General features: G+C 35.8%; 1 protein-coding gene across 3 annotated transcripts in view; it reads right to left on the bottom strand.

Moving 5' to 3' along the window:
• fbln1 (fibulin 1) overlaps positions 1 to 22,914 on the bottom strand; it is a 64,192-nt gene that overhangs the window by 12,620 nt on the left and 28,658 nt on the right. The window contains exons 8-16 of one of the 3 annotated variants that reach the window (XM_077209761.1): positions 22,797 to 22,914; positions 20,872 to 21,015; positions 19,583 to 19,708; positions 18,631 to 18,756; positions 15,822 to 15,941; positions 14,977 to 15,108; positions 12,369 to 12,492; positions 2,163 to 2,305; positions 1,039 to 1,176 (exon numbers count right to left, since the gene is read on the bottom strand). The exon at positions 22,797 to 22,914 is cut by the window's right edge and continues 20 nt beyond it. In XM_077209761.1, coding sequence (XP_077065876.1) covers positions 1,039 to 1,176; positions 2,163 to 2,305; positions 12,369 to 12,492; positions 14,977 to 15,108; positions 15,822 to 15,941; positions 18,631 to 18,756; positions 19,583 to 19,708; positions 20,872 to 21,015; positions 22,797 to 22,914 — 1,171 coding nt within the window. Of the gene's footprint in view, positions 1 to 1,038; positions 1,177 to 2,162; positions 2,309 to 8,717; positions 10,950 to 12,368; positions 12,493 to 14,976; positions 15,109 to 15,821; positions 15,942 to 18,630; positions 18,757 to 19,582; positions 19,709 to 20,871; positions 21,016 to 22,796 lie in introns of those variants that run through there. The other 2 variants (XM_077209760.1, XM_077209762.1) reach the window with 2 other exon arrangements.

The raw sequence follows: 22,914 nt of genomic DNA, 5'->3' as shown, positions 1-22,914 counted from the left end.
AATTTTAATATTACTTTAAGGGTTGTCAAAAGAGTATGTTTCTAATCAATCTCATAATTTATTCGTTCGTTCTACTTATCATTTGTTCTACCATTCATTTATTCGTCCATTCTACCTATCGTTCTACTGTTCTATCTATCTATCTACAGTGTATATCTACCTATCTATCTACAGTATCTATCTATCTACCTATCTATCTACAGTATCTATCTACCTATATCGTCCGTTTGTACGTTCTATATATCGTTATCCCTGTCTGTCGTTCTGTCAAGTCCAAAACTTTTGTTGAAAAACAAACAAACAACATTTTTTTCATGAAAATGCATGCTTGAATGGCAATAAAATAACTTGACATTAATTAGTTTCAAAGTTCATAGCCACTGATTTCGTGGAACGTTTTAGACATTTCACTCCATCTTATATAATCTATGAATGAATTTCATTTTAATATTGCTTCAAGGGTTGTCAAAAGAGTATGTTTCTCATCAGTCTCACCCACATTTCTATAAACTCAGAATGGTTGCCCTTCCCAATAACCTTTGTGTGAAAGCACACCAACAATAACCGTCTGGACACCAAAAAACCCCTTTGTGAGCTTTTCAAAGTGTCCTGGAAAAACAGTGAGTAGACAGAGAACACATTAAAGTCGGTCGTGCCACAAAAGTGGGAAACAAGGCCACATGCTTATAGTGAAGGAAAAACATGGGCTCGGGATGAACAACACATGGACGAGCGTCTTCAAACGGCCACAAATGATGCCGTCGACTCTTCAGGCCTATCATCAGATAGGAATCACACTGTCGGAACGAGTTAGATTGAATAAGCCTCTCTGTGTAGATTCATGCTTCCCCCTCTCCTCCCGCAAAGATACACATATGCATTTGGTTTGTTTAAAGAAGAAAAAAAACGAGAATCTTTCGTAATAGGAAATTAGGTCAGAAAACCACTTGATGCAAATGTGATTTCCAGACAGGAATGCCTCAAGGCTCGGTCTGTGGTCCGCTGGCATTGTTAGTCACATGCCACAGTGACACTCACCCACGATCATCCCGTGATCCAGACGCTTGATGATGTCGAAGGAGTTCTGGATGTTTCCTTCCAGGATGTCGTAGACGATTTCCGGGGAGTCCATGTGAGGAAGGGGAGAAGGTGTCGAGGATCTCAGGAAAACGATTTCTGGGGGGGGGGGGGGGGGGGCATTGATTTTTAGTAGAAGACACTTGTGTCTGTAAAATTTGATTTAGAAACCATTTTCACTCAGAAATTGCTAGTAAATTTCACAAACAATTGCAAAGAAACAGCAAGTAACACATTGAATTACATGTGGAAATTTTAAAGTACAAAAACTGAATTTTCTTGTAAAAAAATCATCTTTGTTTTATTTACAACTTCGAAAAATCTTTTTTTTAGTGTGGTGATGTGATGTGTTCAGAATTGGCTATCGTTATGTCCATCTATCGCTCTGTCCTTCATTCTATCTATCTATCTACCTATCTTTCATTCTGTCTGTATATCGTTCTGTCTCTCTATATTGTTCTATCTATTGTTTGTTCAGTCGTTCAAATCATTTGTTAAGTCGGTTTATCTATCTATCGCTCTATCTATTGTATGTTCTATCGTTCATTTGTTTGTTCGTTCTATCGTTCATTTGTGCGTTTGTTCTGCATTCCGTTCATTCTACCTATCATTCGTTCGTTTGCTCTACCTAGCATTCGTTTGTTCTTTCTTTTGTTCTATCTATCGTTATCCCTGTCTGTCGTTCTGTCAAGTTGTTTTCAAAAGTTTTAGACATGTAAAGTTTGTCTTGACAAACTTAGTTATGCAATTACAAAAACGTATTTTCTCTTGACTTCCAGTTCATTTTAATTCTGCTTATATTATAGACACATTTAAATTGCAATCCTGATCCTGTTTGCTACCTCAATTCAACGTTAAATTCGGGAATCGAACTGGAATATATTCTGAATGGTGCACAACCCTTTTCAGCTCTCAAATTCGCTATAAACATTGACAGTTACCAACTAGATTTTAATAATCTTAACGTTTTAGATTAAAACTATACAGTATTTTGTCTAAAAATAAAATAAAAAAAATGCAAAAATTTGTTTTGGATTAATTTATTTCAACAAAATAATTATCCAATTCATTTTCATGGCTGGTACCTTCTGGTTTGTTGAATTCTCTGAAGGTGGGAAGCGAGATGGCCGTGTGTGAAGTGGACAGGATGAGATCGAGCGCGCAGGAGATGTCATTGGGCTGGCAGGACTTCACACACCGTATAAAATCTGCACGATCCACCCTCGGCCTGCTGGAGGAAGTCAAGTCAAGTTATATTTATGGAGCAAGTTTAACACAACCGTAGTTGATCCAAAGTGTTTTACAATACAATAAAATAAATCAATAAAATAAAGAGAAAATCAAGTATCAAAATCATTCAATGTATATACATACGTAGAACACCAACAAATTTAAAACATACACATCATCACTCAAATGCAAGAGAGTAAAAATAGGGCTTTAAACTGGATTTAAAAGCATCCAGTGATGGAGAGGCCCTGATGTTTAAAGGTAAACTGTTCCAGAGCTTTGGGGCGACTACAGAGAAAGATCACCGGTTAATGTGGTTCATTCTAAACCACAGTATGACAACACAACCATCTGACCTCTGTCCTGAGCAATATGTTCGTAGCCGTGTTTCCATTACAGATTTGCGCAAAACTTTTGCGATATATTTTCAAAATTTCGTTAAAAAAACTATCGCGAAATTACGCCGTTTACATTAACCGATGTTACTGTATGCGACTAAAACATATTTTTCTTTTTGTAATTTTTCTCTCTCGCCATAATCATCACAAAAATCATTGCAACGAATGTTGGTAGATTTATGTATATCGCAGCCATTGCACTAGCCATTATTGTTAATGGAAGGAGATATTTGAGTGTATCCAAGCATTAATGGCAAGGAAAACCCGTTATACTGTGAGCGGCTCATATGAGGAGTTTCTCTCTCATTTCTGCTTCAAAGTCTTGATAAATTGTGACATTTCTTTGTTGTTCAAAATCCAGTATACCAGTGATACTTTTGTCTTTTGTCTCGTTTTCGGTCCAAAAACGCCACGTCATCTTTAAAGAATGATCGACTTTTACGTACGTCAGGTAAATACGCAAAAACTGTTTCCATTGCAGTTTTGCGAAATATTCCTTTTTTGAAAATCCACCTCATGCGAGCGTAAAAACTTTTTTGCGATATATGGGAGTTTTTGTGAAATTGACGTGTTTCCATTGGGTTTATTTTCAATCCGCACATTTAATTTGCGCACTTTAAAAGGTAATGGCTAGTGTCTTCTGGGGTCTACCAGAGGAATACATATTAATGATGCAGGATTCGGTTTCCCTGTCGATGACGACATGCTAAAATGCTAAAGCGCTCCAGACACAGTAGAGCCCATTGTGTGATGACTTGAGCAAACAGGCCGTGATCTCTGGTGATGACTGGGTAAAATAATCTTTCTTCCCAGTTGAAGCTCTCCAACAAGTGGACGGCTTCCAGCAGAACCCACCACAGAACCAAGCACCCAGCGGGGGGGCGAAACCTTACTACATAAATATTATTTGCACAAACACACTGGCCATTCTTAATATGGAGCTCATAACACAAACAATCAGGATTTGGGGGGTAAAAGATCCGAACAGAAAACGAGGAGAGGCCAAAAATCACTCCACAGGAGAATTGGTGGTCGAGTTTCCTGTTAGCCACTCATGGTTTTTCAATGCTTTTTGTAAAGTTGTGACATTGATATAAAACTTTTTCCAAAAAAATGTTTGGTTTAGAAGAGCATTCCCAGTCCGGCATCCCAAAGTCTCATGTGGAATTTAACTTTACATATTATCCATGTATCTTTTTATTAGGAAAAATAAGAGGGCGCTGTTTATCCTGAACGTCCTGACAGAACAACTTTGACTTTATTTGAAGCTGTGTTTGGGAAGTTCACTGCGTAATCAAGAGCAGGCCTTGTGTCACTAATGAGATCTTGTTAATTGTTTCCTGGGCAGCAATGAGATTAAATTGTAAAATCTCATTGCATTTTTTTTTTTGTGTGTTTATACTGTATTGGTCTGTATTGAATATATATTTAATCGTACATGCTCATTTCCACCTATTTAGATACTGTACATTTACCATCATCAATCGCTCACTTAAAGTCTATAAAGCTATACTAATATAGAAAACTAATAATTTAAAAACGATTTTGAGCAAATCTCAAAACGATTATTCATTTCTAATTTTGTAAAGTCTTGATTCATTTTGAACATTTAAAACAATTGCAAATATTAAACTTTTTGTAATATTTTGTCTAAAATTTGTTTAGACTAAATATTACTGTATATAATTAATCATGTGAATAGAAAAATTAAGTTTTATGATTTTGTCAAAATAAAACACTAAAATTACTATTGTATTTCGACAGCATATATTTTAAAATTTAATAGTAATAATTTTGGGGTTTTAAGTTTAGACAAAATATTTAAAAACTTACATTTTTAATCTGCCATTTATCAGTTATCGGCCATAACACGATCGATATTTTAATATTAGTGCATCTCAAAGTTTTGATAAATTTCTTCCCTGTTGTGTCATATATCCAAGTAAAACGGCTTCTCAAACAAGAACAAATGTGGGCGGGGCTTGATTTTGTCCGTGAGGATTTGATTGGATGGTTGTGGTTTGCTATTGGTGGATCTCACGTGAGTGACAGGTTGTCCCGTCCTCGTAATCATGATTGTCGCTGCATTGATTAAGAATTACGAGGCACATGAATAAATAAATAGAAATATGTACACATATAAATCATTTACACATAATAAACACTGCAATATTACGTAAAAAAAGAAAGAAATGTAACTTTTCATTTCATGTTGACTTTAAAGTGAACAGCTCTAGGGAAGTGTGCATCGTTTTTGCAGACGTACCGTGATTCGTTTCACCCTCCATCCATATTCTCAACATTTTATTTCAACTTTTTTCCCCCTCTAAATTCACTTTAGAAATTCACAACTTTATTTTCGAAATTTAATGAGTTTATTCTCAACGTATTTCGACTTTTTTTCTCGAAATTTAACGAGTTTAATCTCGCATTATAATGACTTTATCTTGAAATTTTTTTTATTATTGCTTGGCCCTAATCCTCTTCCGTAAATAAACTGCAATATTTCAAAAACAAAGATAAATGTTACTTTTTATTTCATGTCAAGTCAAGTCACCTTCATTTATTTTCACTTCACTTTAACAATATAGATTGTTTCAAAGCAGCTTTACAGTGATAATAGGAAATTAAAGTAACAGAGATTGTTTTGGCTTTACAGCCGCTGTAGAATAAAGTTATTGTCCAGCTGGTTTTAGTTTTGATTGATTCACTTCTGTCGCAACGATCACGCTAATACGCTAATATGCGTATTACGTGTGAAGTCTACAGATATGCGCGTTTGAATATATATGTGCGCAGGCGTATAGTCTTTCTCTACAAATTGACCTCAACAAAACTACATGTCTAGCCTTAAAAATTCATAATACTGAAAAGAAAATGTATCGCTTCCATGCGAACCGGAATTATTTGACAACGTTTTATCTGTACAGAGGCAAAGTCATGGTGACTTTAAAGTGAACAGCTCTAGTGAAGTGTGCACTATTTTAGCAGACACCGTCTCTGAGCGCTTTGATCGGATGCAGGGGTTGCAGTGAAACCCCAAAGCTCAGATCAGATTACGGGCGTTTTTACAGCAGAGAGGGGAGAAGCCCCTGACGGAGCAGTCGAGCCACCGCTGGGCACGGATCTGTAATTAGCAATTAGCGGGTGGGTCCACGTTTTGCTTAGGCCTGAGCCAAACCCACAAAATGTTCTCCTGCTTATAATACCCAACTTGTGCATGACATGCCGAGTAAGTAAGACGGAGAACGAGGGGCAAACGGCACAAATAACATCAAAGCTAACATTGTGGTGAACGCCGCTGGGGGGAATCCGTCGCGCGCACGCTAGCTCGCTCACGTGAGCAGAAACGCTAAATCCCCATGTGTGATTTGAGGGGAAAAACATGGCTTTTGGACGGGCCGTGTTTCTGGTCAAGCTAAAGTTCTCTTTTTCTCTCTGGTAATTATTATTTATAGTCAGTGTCTTGATAGCGCACCAACACAAACACTGCGGCCCATCGTTTCTCGGTGCACGGCGGCGATGTAGCTTCGCCACAAATTGTTCAGACCACTGTCCAAAGCCCAGGATCCCATAATTCACTGTCAGAAAGTGTGTGTGTGTGATGGGGGAGAGAAGAAAACCCGACGAGATGCCACCTAGCGGTGTGAGGAACCATTATATTGTCCCTGTTCTGCTGTAAAGCTACTAATTTTGAGTCTTCAACAACAGGTTTACATGCATTCAAGGTCAAAAAACACTTTAATTTACTTATAATATACATTGCAGCATCACCTTTTTTTCTCACTGTGTCTGAAACTATAAAGGATTCAGTCTCTTTTAATCACTCATTTCCAAGAAGCTACTCTGCTCTGATTGGTCAGATGAGCCAGTCTGTTGTGATTGATCTACTCTGCTCTGATTGGTCAGATGACCCAGTCTGTTGTGATTGGTCTACTCTGCTCTGATTGGTCAGATGGCCCAGTCTGTTGTGATTGATCTACTCTGCTCTGATTGGTCAGATGACTCAGTCTGTTGTGATTGATCTACTCTGCTCTGATTGGTCAGATGACCCAGTCTGTTGTGATTGGTCTACTCTGCTCTGATTGGTCAGATGATACAGTCTTTTGTGATTGGTCTACACTGCTCTGATTGGTCAGATGATCCAGTCTGTTGTGATTGGTCTACACTGCTCTGATTGGTCAGATGGCCCAGTCTGTTGTGATTGGTCTACTCTGCTCTGATTGGTCAGATGACTCAGTCTGTTGTGATTGGTCAACTCTGCTTTGATTGGTCAGATGACTCAGTCTGTTGTGATTGGTCTACTCTCCTCTGATTGGTCAGACGACCCAGTCTGTTGTGATTGGTCTACTCTGCTCTGATTGGTCAGATGACCCAGTCTGTTGTGATTGGTCTACACTGCTCTGATTGGTCAGACGACCCAGTCTGTTGTGATTGGTCTACTCTGCTCTGATTGGTCAGATGACTCAGTCTGTTGTGATTGGTCTACTCTGCTCTGATTGGTCAGATGACCCAGTCTATAGTGATTGGTCTACTCTGCTCTAATTGGTCAGATGACCCAGTCTGTAGTGATTGGTCTACTCTGCTCTGATTGGTCAGATGACTCAGTCTGTAGTGATTGGTCTACTCTGCTCTGATTGGTCAGATGACCCAGTCTATAGTGATTGGTCTACTCTGCTCTAATTGGTCAGATGACCCAGTCTGTAGTGATTGGTCTACTCTGCTCTGATTGGTCAGATGACTCAGTCTGTAGTGATTGGTCTACACTGCTCTGATTGGTCAGATGACTCAGTCTGTAGTGATTGGTCTACTCTGCTCTGATTGGTCAGATGACCCAGTCTATAGTGATTAGTCTACTCTGCTCTAATTGGTCAGATGACCCAGTCTGTAGTGATTGGTCTACTCTGCTCTGATTGGTCAGATGACCCAGTCTATAGTGATTGGTCTACTCTGCTCTGATTGGTCAGATGACCCAGTCTATAGTGATTGGTCTACTCTGCTCTAATTGGTCAGATGCCCCAGTCTGTTGTGATTGGTCTACTCTGCTCTGATTGGTCAGATGCCCCAGTCTGTTGTGATTGGTCTACTCTGCTCTGATTGGTCAGATGACCCAGTCTGTTGTGATTGGTCTACTCTGCTCTGATTGGTCAGACGGCCCAGTCTGTTGCTACTTGATACACAGGGATACATGGAGTAAGGACGGCATCGTTTTTTTGCTAGGGTGATGTAGATGGTTACTAAAGAGTTGCTAGATTGTTCCTAGGGTGTTTTAGATGGTTGCTAGGGTGTTGCTTGATGGTTCTTATGATGTTCTAGGTGGTTGCTAGCGAATTCCTCGATTATTGCAAGAGTGTTACTTTACTTTTCAAATGTTTTGTCTATCCCCAATTACGATTATTAAGCATTTTAGGATCATTTTGTGCACAAACATTCATGCAAATTGTTCAGTTGATTATTTTAGCACTAGCATAACCATGTTTTAACTAGCAGGCATGAGTGTTTACATTATCATTGATTACAATATCACTGCTATTGGGGCTGTAGTTTTTATTAATATTTTGAATTATTTTTATATTTTTTGGGGGGGGGGGGGGGGGTATTTATTAATTTGAGTAATTTTGTGTTTTTGTCCTTTTAGAAAAAATGTGTCTAACAATATTTACCTTCGCTAGCAGTTAGCATCTTTCAGATCTCTCTTCAAAGATCGACGTCATCAGATCGCTCCGTCTGTCTCTGGGTGTATGTTGGTGGATTAGCGGCTAATGGATCCTTTAAATACAGGCTAAAGGGTTCAAATGCCTGGCTAATTATCCAGCTAACCACTTCAATGATTAATGGATGCTTCCTACATGACTAATTAAATGTTAATAAAATCGCGTCAGGGTGGCTAGTGCACATGACGTGTGTGGTCATTTTCCAACCGCATTCCCACTTTCCATTTCATCTCTCCACTGTATCATAAAAAACTATTTAAAGCCAAACAAATATTTTTAAAATAAAATACAAGAATGCTAAAGTACGTACAATTTTATTAGAAAATAATAGACTAAAAATAATAGAATATAATAATAAAAATGATTTTGACACCAGTTGTGATTTGCTTTGCCTAACAGCGCCATCTAGTGGCCTATAATATACAGACGTTTGATTCAAGTCTCACATCTGATCACAGTTTGGGTATTTGAAAGTAGTTTCAGATACAGTCATAGACTAGAGTACATAATGAACAGCAGTTTTGATACATGAAGAACATCATCTCAGGTAATATATTCCCATTAGACACCCGAGGAACTTTGCTTTCTGCCGTATCTATCGTTACACAAAAGTCTAGAATAATGTTGCTTTCAAGTCTTCATGGGTTGATCATTTTTCTGAGTGCTCGTGAACGCCACAACATTGTCATTAAGTGTCCTTTTCCTAAACGTAATGAACGAACCTACCTGTTACTGTACAGCATATTATCAGACAAGCTTTTTTATTGATAATATGCTGCACTGTAACAGCACATGCATTTTTTACTGTGTAATAATAGAATAGTTTTAAATGTCACTTCATTTAAGTATTCATTTCATTCATTTCTACCAAAAAAAAATATTATTGTGATTTGTTACCACTTTATGTGCATATTTTACTGCAAATACATTTTAAAAAATGTATTTTAATTTTATTTTACCACTTTATGTGCATAATCTATTGCAAATAAAAAAAAAATATTGGGATTTTTCACCGGTTTGTGCATATTTTACTGCAAATATATTTTTAATATGTAAATTTTTTACCAGTTTTTTGTACATAATTTACTGAAAATACATTTTAATTTGTGAACTATTTACCAGTTTATGTGCATATTTTACTGCAAATACGCTTTTAATAGGTGAAATTTTTAACCAGTTTATGTGCAGATTTTACTGCAAATACGCTTTTAATTGGTGAAAATTTTAACCAGTTTATGTGCAGATTTTACTGCAAATAATTTTTTTTAATTCATTGCAATTTTTCTACCATGTTATTTTTTTTAAATGTAAAAATAAATTCAATTTGAAAATTCAAAATTCAATTTTTTTTACCACTTTATGCGCACATTGTAATGTAATGTAATATTCAGTTCTTTTTATGATGTATTTATCACGTAACTCTCCAGTTTATTGTTTTTAAATGTTCTGCAAAGCAGTTAACAACAGTAACCAAGAGGGGGGTGGAGCTTAGCGAATGATCAATTAGTAGTGAAAAACTGGATTTTCATGTCAGAGGCATCAGTGTTACCTTAATATTATTTATATACTATAATATTTTTATTAAAATCAGTTGATCACGTCTTAATTAAAACAGGGAAGTTTCCAGAAGGACTTGAAGGCAACATTAGACAAGATACCACATCGGAGCGTCTACTTTAAAGGTGCAGTGTGTAATTTTAGTGGCATCTAGTGGTGAGGTTGAGAATTGCACCAAACAGAAGTTACGGTGGCCGACAGGAAGTGATGTCGTCGTCTGAGACAGCAGAGTAGCCAGTAAAGCAATGAGCTTTCTTTACAAAGATAAGTAAAAAAAAAACAGGTTTACTTAATTATTCAAGTAAAACGATATGTTATTGCGAATATAATTGTTACGTGTTCATCATTGTGTCAGTGTTTTATTCGCTGACTTTAGCAGCTTCTTTGGACGAAGAACAACATAGTGACGAAACACGTTTGTCCGTTTAGGGCCGCGGTGTGTGTAGATAGAAATGACTCATTCTAAGCTAATAAAAACATAACGGTTCATTAAGTAAGGTCGTTTTACACCACTGAAAACATATGAATTCTGTCATCAGATCCTCCTAAATATTACACAATGCACCTTTAATCAAGCACTGCGCTAATAAAACACTGGTTTCATTCAGTGATGGCGTTGCTCGGCTCGTCCGGGGTTACGAACAAGCGTATCTTGAAGAGGTAAACGCTAAGATGTCCGAATCGCCTCAGTTTCATCTCCAGAGAGATCTCAAAGTCCTGAGGAAGCGTGATGGGTTTCTGAACCACCAACACGCCACCGTGATCCACGCGTTTGGCGGAGAAGAAGCCTCCCTGGTTACCGTCCACGATGGCCACCTCGATGTCGTCCCCGAGCGCAGAATTGGACGGGCCCATGCGGAAGATGTTGGTGGGAATGGGGATTTTGGTGGGGAATGTCAGGTGGTAGTAGGTAATTCTCACAGGCAAGGCCAGGCACTCGCTAGTCAGATTACAAGGCAAGCGCTCACAGCGGCTGCGAAGGGGAGATGGAGAGAAACGTGGGAAAAGAGAGAAGAGAAAGAGGGGTTAGAACGGTGCACGACATGCGGAGGAGTGTGTGATTTTAGGGGGAGGGGTCTGTTTGAGTGGGGGGGGGGGGGGGCATTCACAGTGACATCACACTCTAAAAAATGCTTTTTTGTTTTAACCCAGCTTTGGGTCGAATATGGACAAACCCAAAATTTGGGTTAAAAATGTTCTTAAAAAATGTAACCCAACGGCTGGGTTATTTGTCCACATTTGACCCAAAGTTGGGTTAAAAGAAAAAAGCATTTTTTTTAAATCTTTTTTTTAGAGTGCACAGACCGACACAACTCTAAAAGAGTGCAACAGCCGGAATGAAAAAAAATCCCATTTATTTTCTACACAGAGACGCTTAAATATTGGGACGCATCCCGGGATCAAGCCGGCATTGTTCAATTTGTATTGGAACTTTTTTGGGGGGAGAAACTGAATGGGAAAAAATACTTGCGGAACTGTTGCGCTCTTATTGGTAGGGGATATTAATGATATTAATGGCAACGTGTATTAATGAAACCATGTGCACAATTCATGCATTGCGTTCATGCACAGTGTGATCAGCAGATCTGTTAGAAACCCCAGTTCTGATATTAATATCTTCCTGCAACATCTGAGCTGTATGTCAACTCCAAGATATATATGTATTAATATTTGCATATTTTGTTTTATTTATTTATTTTGTTTTTGTTTCTAGACTGTATAATTTGTATTATATTTTTTTATTTGTTCATGTTCAGTGGAAATGTTTATTTTTAATTATTTAAATTAAATAATATGTGTATATATATATATATATATATATATATATATATATAATTTTACATTTTTAAAAGTACAAGTATTAGTGCTGTCAAATCGATTTATCACATCTAACATAAAAGAGTGTAAAAATATAATGTTTGTGAATATATATTATATAAATATATACAAACTTTTGTTAGATGCGATAAATCACGATTAACTGATTTAATATATATAGTTCACATATTACTTTATATATATATATTAATTATTCTTTATTATTTATAATAAATAAATTATTAATATTATTATTTATTTAATATTATTATTATTTAAATATTTATTTCTTATTTCATTTTTAAATTAAATTTGCATTGTGTTTTTTATTTTATTTTTTTCGTATTCAGTGGAAATGTTACATATAAAAAATATTACGAAACCGACTCTCTCAGATATGAAAAATACGGTATGAAAAGTTAACGGAAATTCAAAATTGGATTAAATTCCTACAGCGTAACTCCAGCTCCACCCTGCGTTTGTGCATTTGTTTCATGTCCTTTTTCTGTTGTAAATGTGTGAGATTTGGGCTGTTGAATGAGTTTTCGCTGACGTGAATCCTACAGTCACTCACGTGTCTCCCGAGCGCCTGTAGTTCGCGGGACAGTCGAAGTTCAGGCATTTATATCCACCCTGGATGTTGAAGCAGCTCTGGGATTCTGTGCAGGCGTGAGTCCCGGTGACACACTCATCGATATCTGCTCACGAGGGAAAAACATCAATATTGATGATTATGTTTAAATAAAACACTTTATTTACAGTGATTTGAGCATATTTAAAGGGATAGTTCACCCAAAAAGGAAAATTCGGTCATAAAGCGATTGTGTCTCATCAGAATCCGCTCAATTCATATGGATTAGTTTTACGATCACTTCATAAAGTTTTGAAGCATCAAAGTGGTAGTTGCTTATCAATGGAGCGACAGAAATCTCTCAGATTTCATCAAAAATATCTTTATTTTAAGTCTTACGGGTTTGGAACGACATGAGAATGAATAATTAATGACAGGATTATAATGTTTGGATGAACTGTCACTTTAAGGGCTTTTGCCACAGCATAAAGTGGTGTAATATGACAAATGATGCACGTTATGTGTGAAATTGATCAATTACAACTTTTTTGACCAATTTTTTATGAATTCTGACCAATGACACTTATTATCGTTAACTGAAAAACATAAAAATATTTCTGTTGATTGTAATAAAGCTGACATAAAATTAAAAAAAGAAATAGTTGATTAAAAACTTAAACAAAATAGAAAACTAGAAATGTTGCCATGGAACTAAAACTGAATAAAAATAAACTATTTTATTTATTTTATTGAAGAGAATAGTATACTTATTGCATGTTTATTTTTAATTGTTTAAATTAAATTCTATTTCATGTATATTTTACAGTATATGGTATATTTTTACTTTTCAAACATTTTTAAGTATATACATCTATAGTTTACATATTATATTTTTATATATCATATATAAAAAAAAATATATATATATATAAAAAATAGAATTTAATTTATTATTATTATTATTTGTTACTTATTCAATATTATTTATAATAAATACATATTTAATATTATTATTTATTTAATATTATTATTTATAATTTAATGTTTGTTTATTTATTATGGAATTTATAATATATAGTAATATTTAAAACACAATAATTTATATGTCCAGGGAGCGAGTGTGTAATATTTAAGACACAATGATTTGTAATAACGGTTTATAGTACAATAAGATTTCAAAATTTCGTGAACTATCATGAACATGAACAGTTTTACTAACTAAAATTAAGAAATATTCATAAATGAAGTATTGTTCGTTGTCAGTTAATACATTTCCTAATGTTAACAAATGAGACCTTATGGTAAAGTGTCACCAAGATAATCATGACCACTGCATATGTTTTCTGGGTAACACTTTACAATAAGTTTCATTAGTTAACATTAGTTAATGTATTAACTAACATGAACTAACTATGAGCAATACATTTGTTACTGTATTTATTAATCTTAGTTAATGTTAGTTAATAAAAATACAGCTGTTCATTGTTTGTTCATGTTAGTTCACAGTGCATTAACTAATGTTAACAAATAAAACCTTTGATTTTCAAAAATGTATTAGTAAATGTTGAAATTAACAAAGATTAATTAACGCTGTAGAAGTATTGTTCATTCTTAGTTCATGTTGACTAATGCATTTAACAGATGATGTTAACAAATGAACCTTATTGTAAAGTGTTACTGATTTCTGTATTGTGCGATATGAACACTGATTCATATAAACACTGATTCATATGAACACTGATTCATATGAACACTGATTCATATGAACACTGATTCATATGAACACTGATTCATACAAACACTGATTCATACGAACACTTATTTTTATGAACACTGATTCATATGAACACTGATTCATATGAATACTGATTCATATGAACACTGATTTATATGAACACTGATTCATACGAACACTGATTTATATGAACACTGATTCATATGAACACTGATTCATATGAACACTGATTCATACGAACACCGATTCATACGAACACTGATTTATATGAACACTGATTTCTGTATTGTATGATATGAACACTGATTTATATGAACACTGATTCATATGAACACTAATTTCTGTATTGTGCGATATGAATATTGATTCATATAAATACTGATTTATATGAACACCGATTTCTATATTGTGCGATATGAACACTGATTTATATGAACACTGATTTCTGTATTGTGTGATATGAACACTGATTCATATAAACACTGATTCATATGAACACTGATTCATATGAACACTGATTCATACGAAGACCGATTTATATGAACACTGATTTCTGTATTGTATGATATGAACACTGATTTATATGAACACTGATTCATATGAACACTAATTTCTGTATTGTGCGATATGAATATTGATTCATATAAATACTGATTTATATGAACACCGATTTCTATATTGTGCGATATGAACACTGATTTATATGAACACTGATTTCTGTATTGTATGATATGAACACTGATTTATATGAACACTGATTTATATGAACACTGATTCATAAGACCACTGATTCATATGAACACTGATTCATTTGAACACTGATTTCTGTATTGTGTGATATGAATATTGAGATCCTGATAACTGTGTGTTCCTGACCCTGGCAGCTGCGTCCGTTGGGAGCGAGTGTGTATCCGGTGGCGGGACACGTGCAGTGAAAGCTTCCCGGTGTGTTATGGCATCGGTAGGAGCAGATGTGTCCACCGGTGGGCAGCGCACACTCATCGATGTCTGAAGATCAAAACACAATGTATGAATGATGGAGTCTGACAGCAAACATGAGCCCTGCGCTGCGTCTCAACTCGCCTACTTATACTATGCCCTAAAAGTATGCACTATTAAAAGTAACCTGGTCTGACATAGCAACAGTAACTAAAGGGGGCGGGTCTTTGCGAACGGTTAATTAAGTCTTTAGTGGTCGCATCCTCACAGTAAACTGGCCTGTCAATCATCTTGCCAAAGATAAAATCCTCCACATTTAATTTCCTACCGTATCGGAGAGAAATGTAGAAATATGAGGACCACTCTTCTCATATTAATGCATAACGATGCATTTAAAAGTTAATGGCCAAACTGATGTTTTTTAAAACTTTTAACAAAGTAATCATTGTTATTGCAGATTAAATATAACACGGATAACATTACATAAATATTTTTTTATCAGGTAAAATATTGATTAGTCAACCTCTCACCGTCGGTCACGCATATCCGCCATGTTTTGTAGTTTTTTAACACTTTTTACTCATGTTTGTAGTTCCTCCTCCAAAGCGCAATGGATTGTGGGCAATATTGGCTGTTATAATGACCACGGACCCACACTTCGAGAATCCACTGGTAATAGTACAGACTATCCGGGGACTTCTGGCATAATCTTTTTAACACACACACTTATTCAAATCTCACACACAGGATAGTGTGGACATTGAGACGTCTCAGACACTCACCTTCACAGGTGATCCCGTCCACATCACTCAGCTGGTAACCACGGCGACAGTAACACTGATAGGACCCGTAAACATTGGCGCACTCCTGACTGCAGGGGGCGCTCTCGCACTCGTTGAGGTCTGCGGGGTAAACGACAGGCCAGAGAATGAACCAAGGCTAAGTTGATTCTTAAAGGGATAGTTCACCCAAAAATGAAAATTCTGTCAGTAATTACTCTTCCTCATGTTGTTCAACCCCGTAAGACCTTCGTTCATCTTCGGAACACAAATTAAGATATTTTTGATTAAATCTGAGAGCTGGATCACTCCTCCATAGGCTTCTAAGGGATTGAAACTTGTTCCCCGAAAAGTTATTAAAGACATCGTTAAAATAGTCCAAGTGACTACAGTGGCTCAATCTTAAGTTTATCAAACGACGAGAATACTTTTTGTGCGTAAAAATAACGACTTTATTTCAACTATTCATGTCCTTCTCTGTGGGCCTCGAGTGAGTTCACTAGTGTAACAGCGCAGCGCTTCTGTGTTGTACGTCACACGCATCATCACACATGACCAGCGTCGGCCAATAGTGAGCCTACGTGTGACGTACAACACAGAAGCGCTGCGCTGTTACACTAGTGAACTCACTCGGGGCCCACAGAGAAGGACATGAATAGTTTAAATAAAGTCGTTATTTTTGTTTGTTTTTGCACACAAAAAGTATTCTCGTCGCTTGATAAACTTAAGATTGAGCCACTGTAGTCACTTGGACTATTTTAACGACGTCTTTAATAACTTTTCGGGGAACAAGTTTCAATCTCTTAGAAGCCTATGGAGGAGTGATCCAGCTCTCAGATTTAATCACAAATATCTTAATTTGTGTTGCGAAGATGAACGAAGGTCTTACGGGGTTGAACAACATGAGGGAGAGTAAATACTGACAGAATTTACATTTATGGGTGAACTAACCCTTTCACACCACTAGGCCCGTTCACACCAAGAATGATAACTATATTTGGTCCACACCAACGAACGATAGCGGACCATTTTTTTCTGCGCTAAGTGTGTACAACATCATTGAACATGTTTTTGCTGTTCTTGTTGCATTTCCACAGCTTTAACCAGCAGAGGTCCTCAGCATGCCAGCTAGTGTAATCGATCTAATAATCTAACAGTGAATTTACTGTAGCTGACGTAGTCAATATAGTGGAATAAAAACAACGCATAGTGTTTTTCAACGCAACTTCAAAGGACGCAAGACAATGTTGTCGAAACGAGCGCTGGGAACCTGAGGTAATACTTCTGTTTATTCAGAGGGTATGCACGATTGTTTTCTGTTTTCTTGGATTTTAACTTCTGAACAATGTCGTTTTTCATTTTAATTGCGCGAGCCCTTTAATTAGAATGGATTCTGATTGACTGTCAGTGTTTTATCGTTCAAGCTTCCAAAGCTATCGGAAGTCATTCATTTTCAATGGAAAAAGGAGCGTCAAATCCATCGGCGTCGCGTTTTGGCCGTTTTGAGCGTCAATATACTTATATTTAGATTTATTTATTATAATATTCAAAACACTGTAAATATGTTCATAATCTGTAAATCTGGAAATGTCTATTCTGACTAAACTCAACTGTGATACTTTTATTCTCATATATTTATATTTTTATTCTTTTTTCTTATAATTTGTAGTATTATGTTTCATGTTTCTTGTTGTATTTGTATAGCCCACTGGAAGCCTCAGCACCAAAACAAACTCCTTGTGTGTGCAAGCAGACTTGGCAATAAAGCTCTTTCTGATTCTGATTCTGATTCTGAATCAGAAAGTTCAAAGTAGCTCAACTTTATGTAATGAGCTATGAGGCGGTTCAGCGGCAAAACGCCAGCAACCAATCGGAATATAGACGTCCTTCGCGCTGGCTGACTCCAGAGAAACATACAATGTAAACTTTCGTTCCTACCAAAATATTCGTTTCGAGAAAATGGAGGAGATGCTAATAATCACCGCTGCTGGGTTTCCTATCATTTATGATATGACGTTGTTTGCATATAGATAACGGTCCAGGAGGGTGTCGTGAACCCAAAATCTCAGAGACCGGCGTTTTCTCCGCAAATACAATACAGCAGCACCAAACACAACAACTTCACAATGATCCATATTGATCCAGTGATACACATTTGAGGATGAGCGCAACTTTTATTGGAAATATTTACGAACGCTCGTTTTAAGCGGGAATGCAATTCATTTGCTCACGGTAACACCGATGTGACCAATTGCACTAGATGCAAATAGTAATAATAATTAGTTATATAAATGCTGTCATTATAAAAGGTTTCAAGTGTCAATGTATTGCTTGTTTTTTCTGTTCACATTTCATGTTGTGACACTTCTCTTCTCTCGAACATTGAATGCTGCTACGTCAGAGCGGCCAAAGCGTCAACAAGCTTCCCCGTACTTTTTGACAAGCGTCCCTGACAGAGCGGCCAGAGCTTCTTTGTCGCTCAAGTCAGCGGCGGTGTGTACGTACAGTCAAAAAAAAGCCAATCAAAAAAAAGCCAATCAAAAAAAAGATTAGAAAATAGCACTATTGTATCTGGGTAAGATTTAACAAATAAAAAAATCATATCCTGGAATTGTTCACGTGATTCTGCTACAACACTCTTGCCTGTCTTCAAAACTTGAGAGCCCTGGATTACATTCCTCCATATCGTTATCGTTATAGCTGTGGTGTGACTCTACTATTCTTTAATATTGAGTGCGATTTTTAGAACTATGTCGTTATCGTTAGCATCCTTGGTGTGAACGGGCCTTTAGTTATATGGGTGTTTCTGTACCGTCGCAGTTCCTCGCGTCGGCGGCCAGCTTGAAGCCGGTGGTGCAGCTGCACTTGTAGGAGCCCAGGATGTTTTCACACTTGTGTGCACAGAGTCGGCCCGGATAGTTCCTGCACTCATTCACGTCTGATGTTCAGCAGAAAGGAATACGGCATTCAGATCAACAGGAGTCAAGACAGGTGCATTAAAATAATAATGCTAGTTATAATATACATATATATATATGTAACTTTTAAAATAGTTATAATATACAAATTATAATTAAAATATTTTATTATATTTTTATTTGTCTAAATTAAATAATATATTGTATAATTAAAAATGTTATATAATTAAATTATTTAAATAAAATATAAACATTTTATTATATTTTTCATGATTTAAATTATATATATATATACTTGAAATATTTTAAATAATTATAATTAATAATTATGAGTATAATTAAATAAGAAAGATATAATTAGATTATTTAATATTTTTTCATTATTTAAATTATATATATATAGTATAATTTTATTACTATATATATATGTGTATATATATATATACGTATAATATAATTATTTTATATAATTATGAAAATAGCTATTAAAATCATATTTATTTATATTTAAATTATTTAAATTAAATAATAATGTTTTATATATGAAAATAACTATACTAATAACAAAATAATATTTAATTATATTTTTTATCATTTTATTCAGTGGAAATTTTGCATGTAAAAAGAGTTAGAAATGAAGTTCGAGACCCTCACATATGCAAATTGAAGTTATCGCAAAGTCTGTACATTTCATTTATTTATTCCTCATTTATGTTAAAGAGAAAGAAATACGGCACACAGATCAACAGAAGACAAACTGTGCATGTGTTGTTTGACAAATACATTCAAATGCATGAACCCTGGTGCGGGTTTGAACCTACGACCTTTGACCTCTTAACCACTGACCTTCACAGGATCTGGTAATGGTGTTGAAGATGAAACCGGAACTGCACTCGCATCGGTACGAGCCCACCTGATTAATACAGCCGTGACCGTCACAGGAGTTATCAGGACCCGCACACTCGTCGATATCTGAGCAAGAGGTCAGTCGATCAGAGCTCACACACACACACACACTCCGCTCTTAAAGAGACAGACTAACTTTATCAGTGGAAAACTCTCAAACCTAGCACAATATGGCATTCACAACCCATTTTATTTCCATAATGTGATGCGACAGGTATGTTCTATGTTCTATGTAATATCATTATATTTATTTAGATTTTATTTTAACATGTACTATATTTTTTTATATTAATTAGTTTTTTTTCTTTTGAAGTCTTAGATTTTCCAGCATTTTTATTATTTGATATTTATTTATATTTCTTTGAAGACCAATTAAAATATTAGTGACACATTTTGTGCTATGTAATATAATTATATATAGAATATTTATTTTGATTATATTATTTATGTTATTTATTGATTTTTCCTTTTGATTTTGTTTTTATTATTTTTTATTATTTTATTTATCATTTTTATTACTTGATTTTGTATATTTATGTATGTATATATATATATATATATATATATATATATATATAACATAAACATAATGTAACACTGAATATAAACAAATCTTTTATTATTTATTTTATTATATTAATTAGTGTTTTGTTTTCTTTTTTCTTTTGAATTCTTAGATTTCCAGCATTTTTTTATTTGTTATTTATATTTACATTTTTTTCTCTGAAGACCAAGTATTACATTAGTGACACATTTTGTGCTATGTAATATAATTATTATATAGAATATTGTCTTTGATTATTTTATTTATTATATTATTTATTGATTTTTTTCCTTCTGGGGCGATTTTTATTTATTTATTTTATTTATCATTTTTATTACTTTACATATATTTTTTCTCTAAAATCATATATTCCTAGTCATATATTGCCACTGGTTTTTTTTTTTACCAAATATTTCCCACCTCTCTTTCTAATATTTAGAATTAAACTAAAAATGCAATTTTAAAAATGCAAAGTGACACATTATTGATATAAAATAAATTATGAAATTATTTTATGATGTTATTCATTGTTTTTTTGTTTTTTATATAAGCATATTTATTACTTGACATTGTATTTTCTCTCTGAATATTATAATGCAGTTATAATGCAGTAATTGATCTGATTGGTCATGAATTGAACATGTTTCATCTGCAGTTGTGTGTGTGTGTGTGTGTGTGTGTGTACCGACGCAGCGAGTTCCCTGTGCGTTCAGATGGTATCCGCGACCGCAGTTCACAGACTGTCTCTGGCAGGTGAAGGAGCCGACGGTGTTAAAGCACATGTGACCCGCAGGACACGGACCCGTCACACTCACACACTCGTTTATATCTGTCACACACAAAAACACACATCGTTAGAGAGCGTAACAGGCTTTTCAGTGTGTGTGCACCGGTGTCAGACATTCCCAATGAGATTATTAGTAATTTTTGGGAGAGCAAGACAATAGGGACTGCAGTGTGCATTCGAGGGATATATCCACGTCATAATATGCAACCGATTAGAGAATAATTTCATAAAAATTGAAGCTCAAGCCTATAGTCCCAGCGCAAGCAGCCGCCTCATACACACACACATTGAGGAACAGCTATGTTTGTGCACAGCAGGGTAAGTGAAATGTGAAAATAATCTAATAATTATAAATCAAACAGCTTATCCATACATTTTGTGGAATAACACCAGTGCTCGAAGTGGGGCGGTACTCACCGGTACGCAGTACCGGCACTTCTACATTTTACTCTTAAGCGTACCTGCACTTTTTCTTGCGTACCGCTACTTCTCGCATGTAGCCGGTACTCTACCACTGACAGAAAAAGCGTCAGTGTCAAGCCCGTTTCACATATACTCCATTTGCAGTGCGTATGTGGTGCATATTTTTTCCGCACCCGTATTAACAGGTTAGAGCGTTCACACTGCACGCGGATGCGCTCCGGCGATCCGTTCCAGGAGCGTGTGTGTAGCCTATACAGCAGTGCAGAGATCGTTTCCACACCGAGTCCATTTCTGCTGTGCTGAACGTGCTGAATTAAAGTTACAGCGCATGGTTCGTGGTCAAAATGAACACAGATTGACATGAAAATATAATAATCTTACCATAAATGCATTTAATTAAATAAAATGTATAGTATCTCACCATAAATGTATTTTTGGACTTGCAGACTTGGAGGAGTTCCGTTTTCTCACACACACACACACACACACACACACACACACACACATAGACACACACGCACACACACACATAGACACACACGCGCGCGCACGCACACACAAACAAACATGCACACACACACACGACTTGTTTAAATACATTTATGTTGTTAATAAATAACAATAAATTGTTGTTGTACCAGCAATATCTCCAAGTTTTGTTTTTCATAGTAGAAAAATGTTATGATTTGCCAGTGCAAGAGAGTACCGGCACCTTTTCCCCCCACTTCAAGCACTGAATAACACTAACATCGGGAGAGCGGCGATCGGATTGGGTTAAAGTTACTCAGTCAGGGGTAACTTAGTAGGCCGTCGATTAACAAAATGCTGAAATATATTTTAAAGTATGTCAGTGAGCCTCCGTCTTGTCTTTAAACCTCTTATTTTACGTTAAAACGTGCATTATGAACAAAAGACCCTCATTATTTCCAACTTCCAAGCAATAGGTGTTTTTGTGAATCCTGTGGACATGTAGTTGTGAATGGGGTCTCACACATGCAATTGCGTGTTATAAAGTCAGAATTACGAGAGAAAAAACGAAGAATTCTGACTTTATATCACATAATTGCGAGTTTATATCTCGCAATTCTGACATATTTTCTCAGAATTGTGAGATATAAACTCACAATTTCGAGTTATAAAGTCCAATTCTATGGGGAAGAAAAAGACTGACTTTTTAAGCTGAAACAAGCTTCCATAAAAAACATAAACAAGTCCAAAGAGGAAAGAAGTTTCAGGGCATTTCTGTCCGGCATCCAATGAAGAGATTTTAATAGCTTTAAGTTTTTCTTCCATCCACTGAAATGGGGTTTTATCTTTAAACATTTACATCTGTGGATGAAGTGCTAACCTAAAACAATCAGATTGTTTATCAAAAAAGTGAATCAGTGAAACGGTCTCACCGATGCAGCTGCCGAGAGCGTCCTGAATGAATCCCTCGCCGCACTGCATTCTGGGTCGGCAGCGGAAGGACCCGGCTGAGTTCTGGCACACCATCTCGGCTGCGCAGTTATGAGTGCC

Source organism: Siphateles boraxobius, unplaced genomic scaffold, assembly GCF_051911475.1.
Source record: "Siphateles boraxobius isolate OS27281-9 unplaced genomic scaffold, OSU_SipBor_1 62, whole genome shotgun sequence".
Classification (NCBI taxonomy): Eukaryota; Metazoa; Chordata; class Actinopteri; order Cypriniformes; family Leuciscidae; genus Siphateles; species Siphateles boraxobius.
The sequence above is the reverse complement of the archived record's forward strand: the minus strand, read 5'-3'. Positions and strand labels throughout refer to the sequence as shown.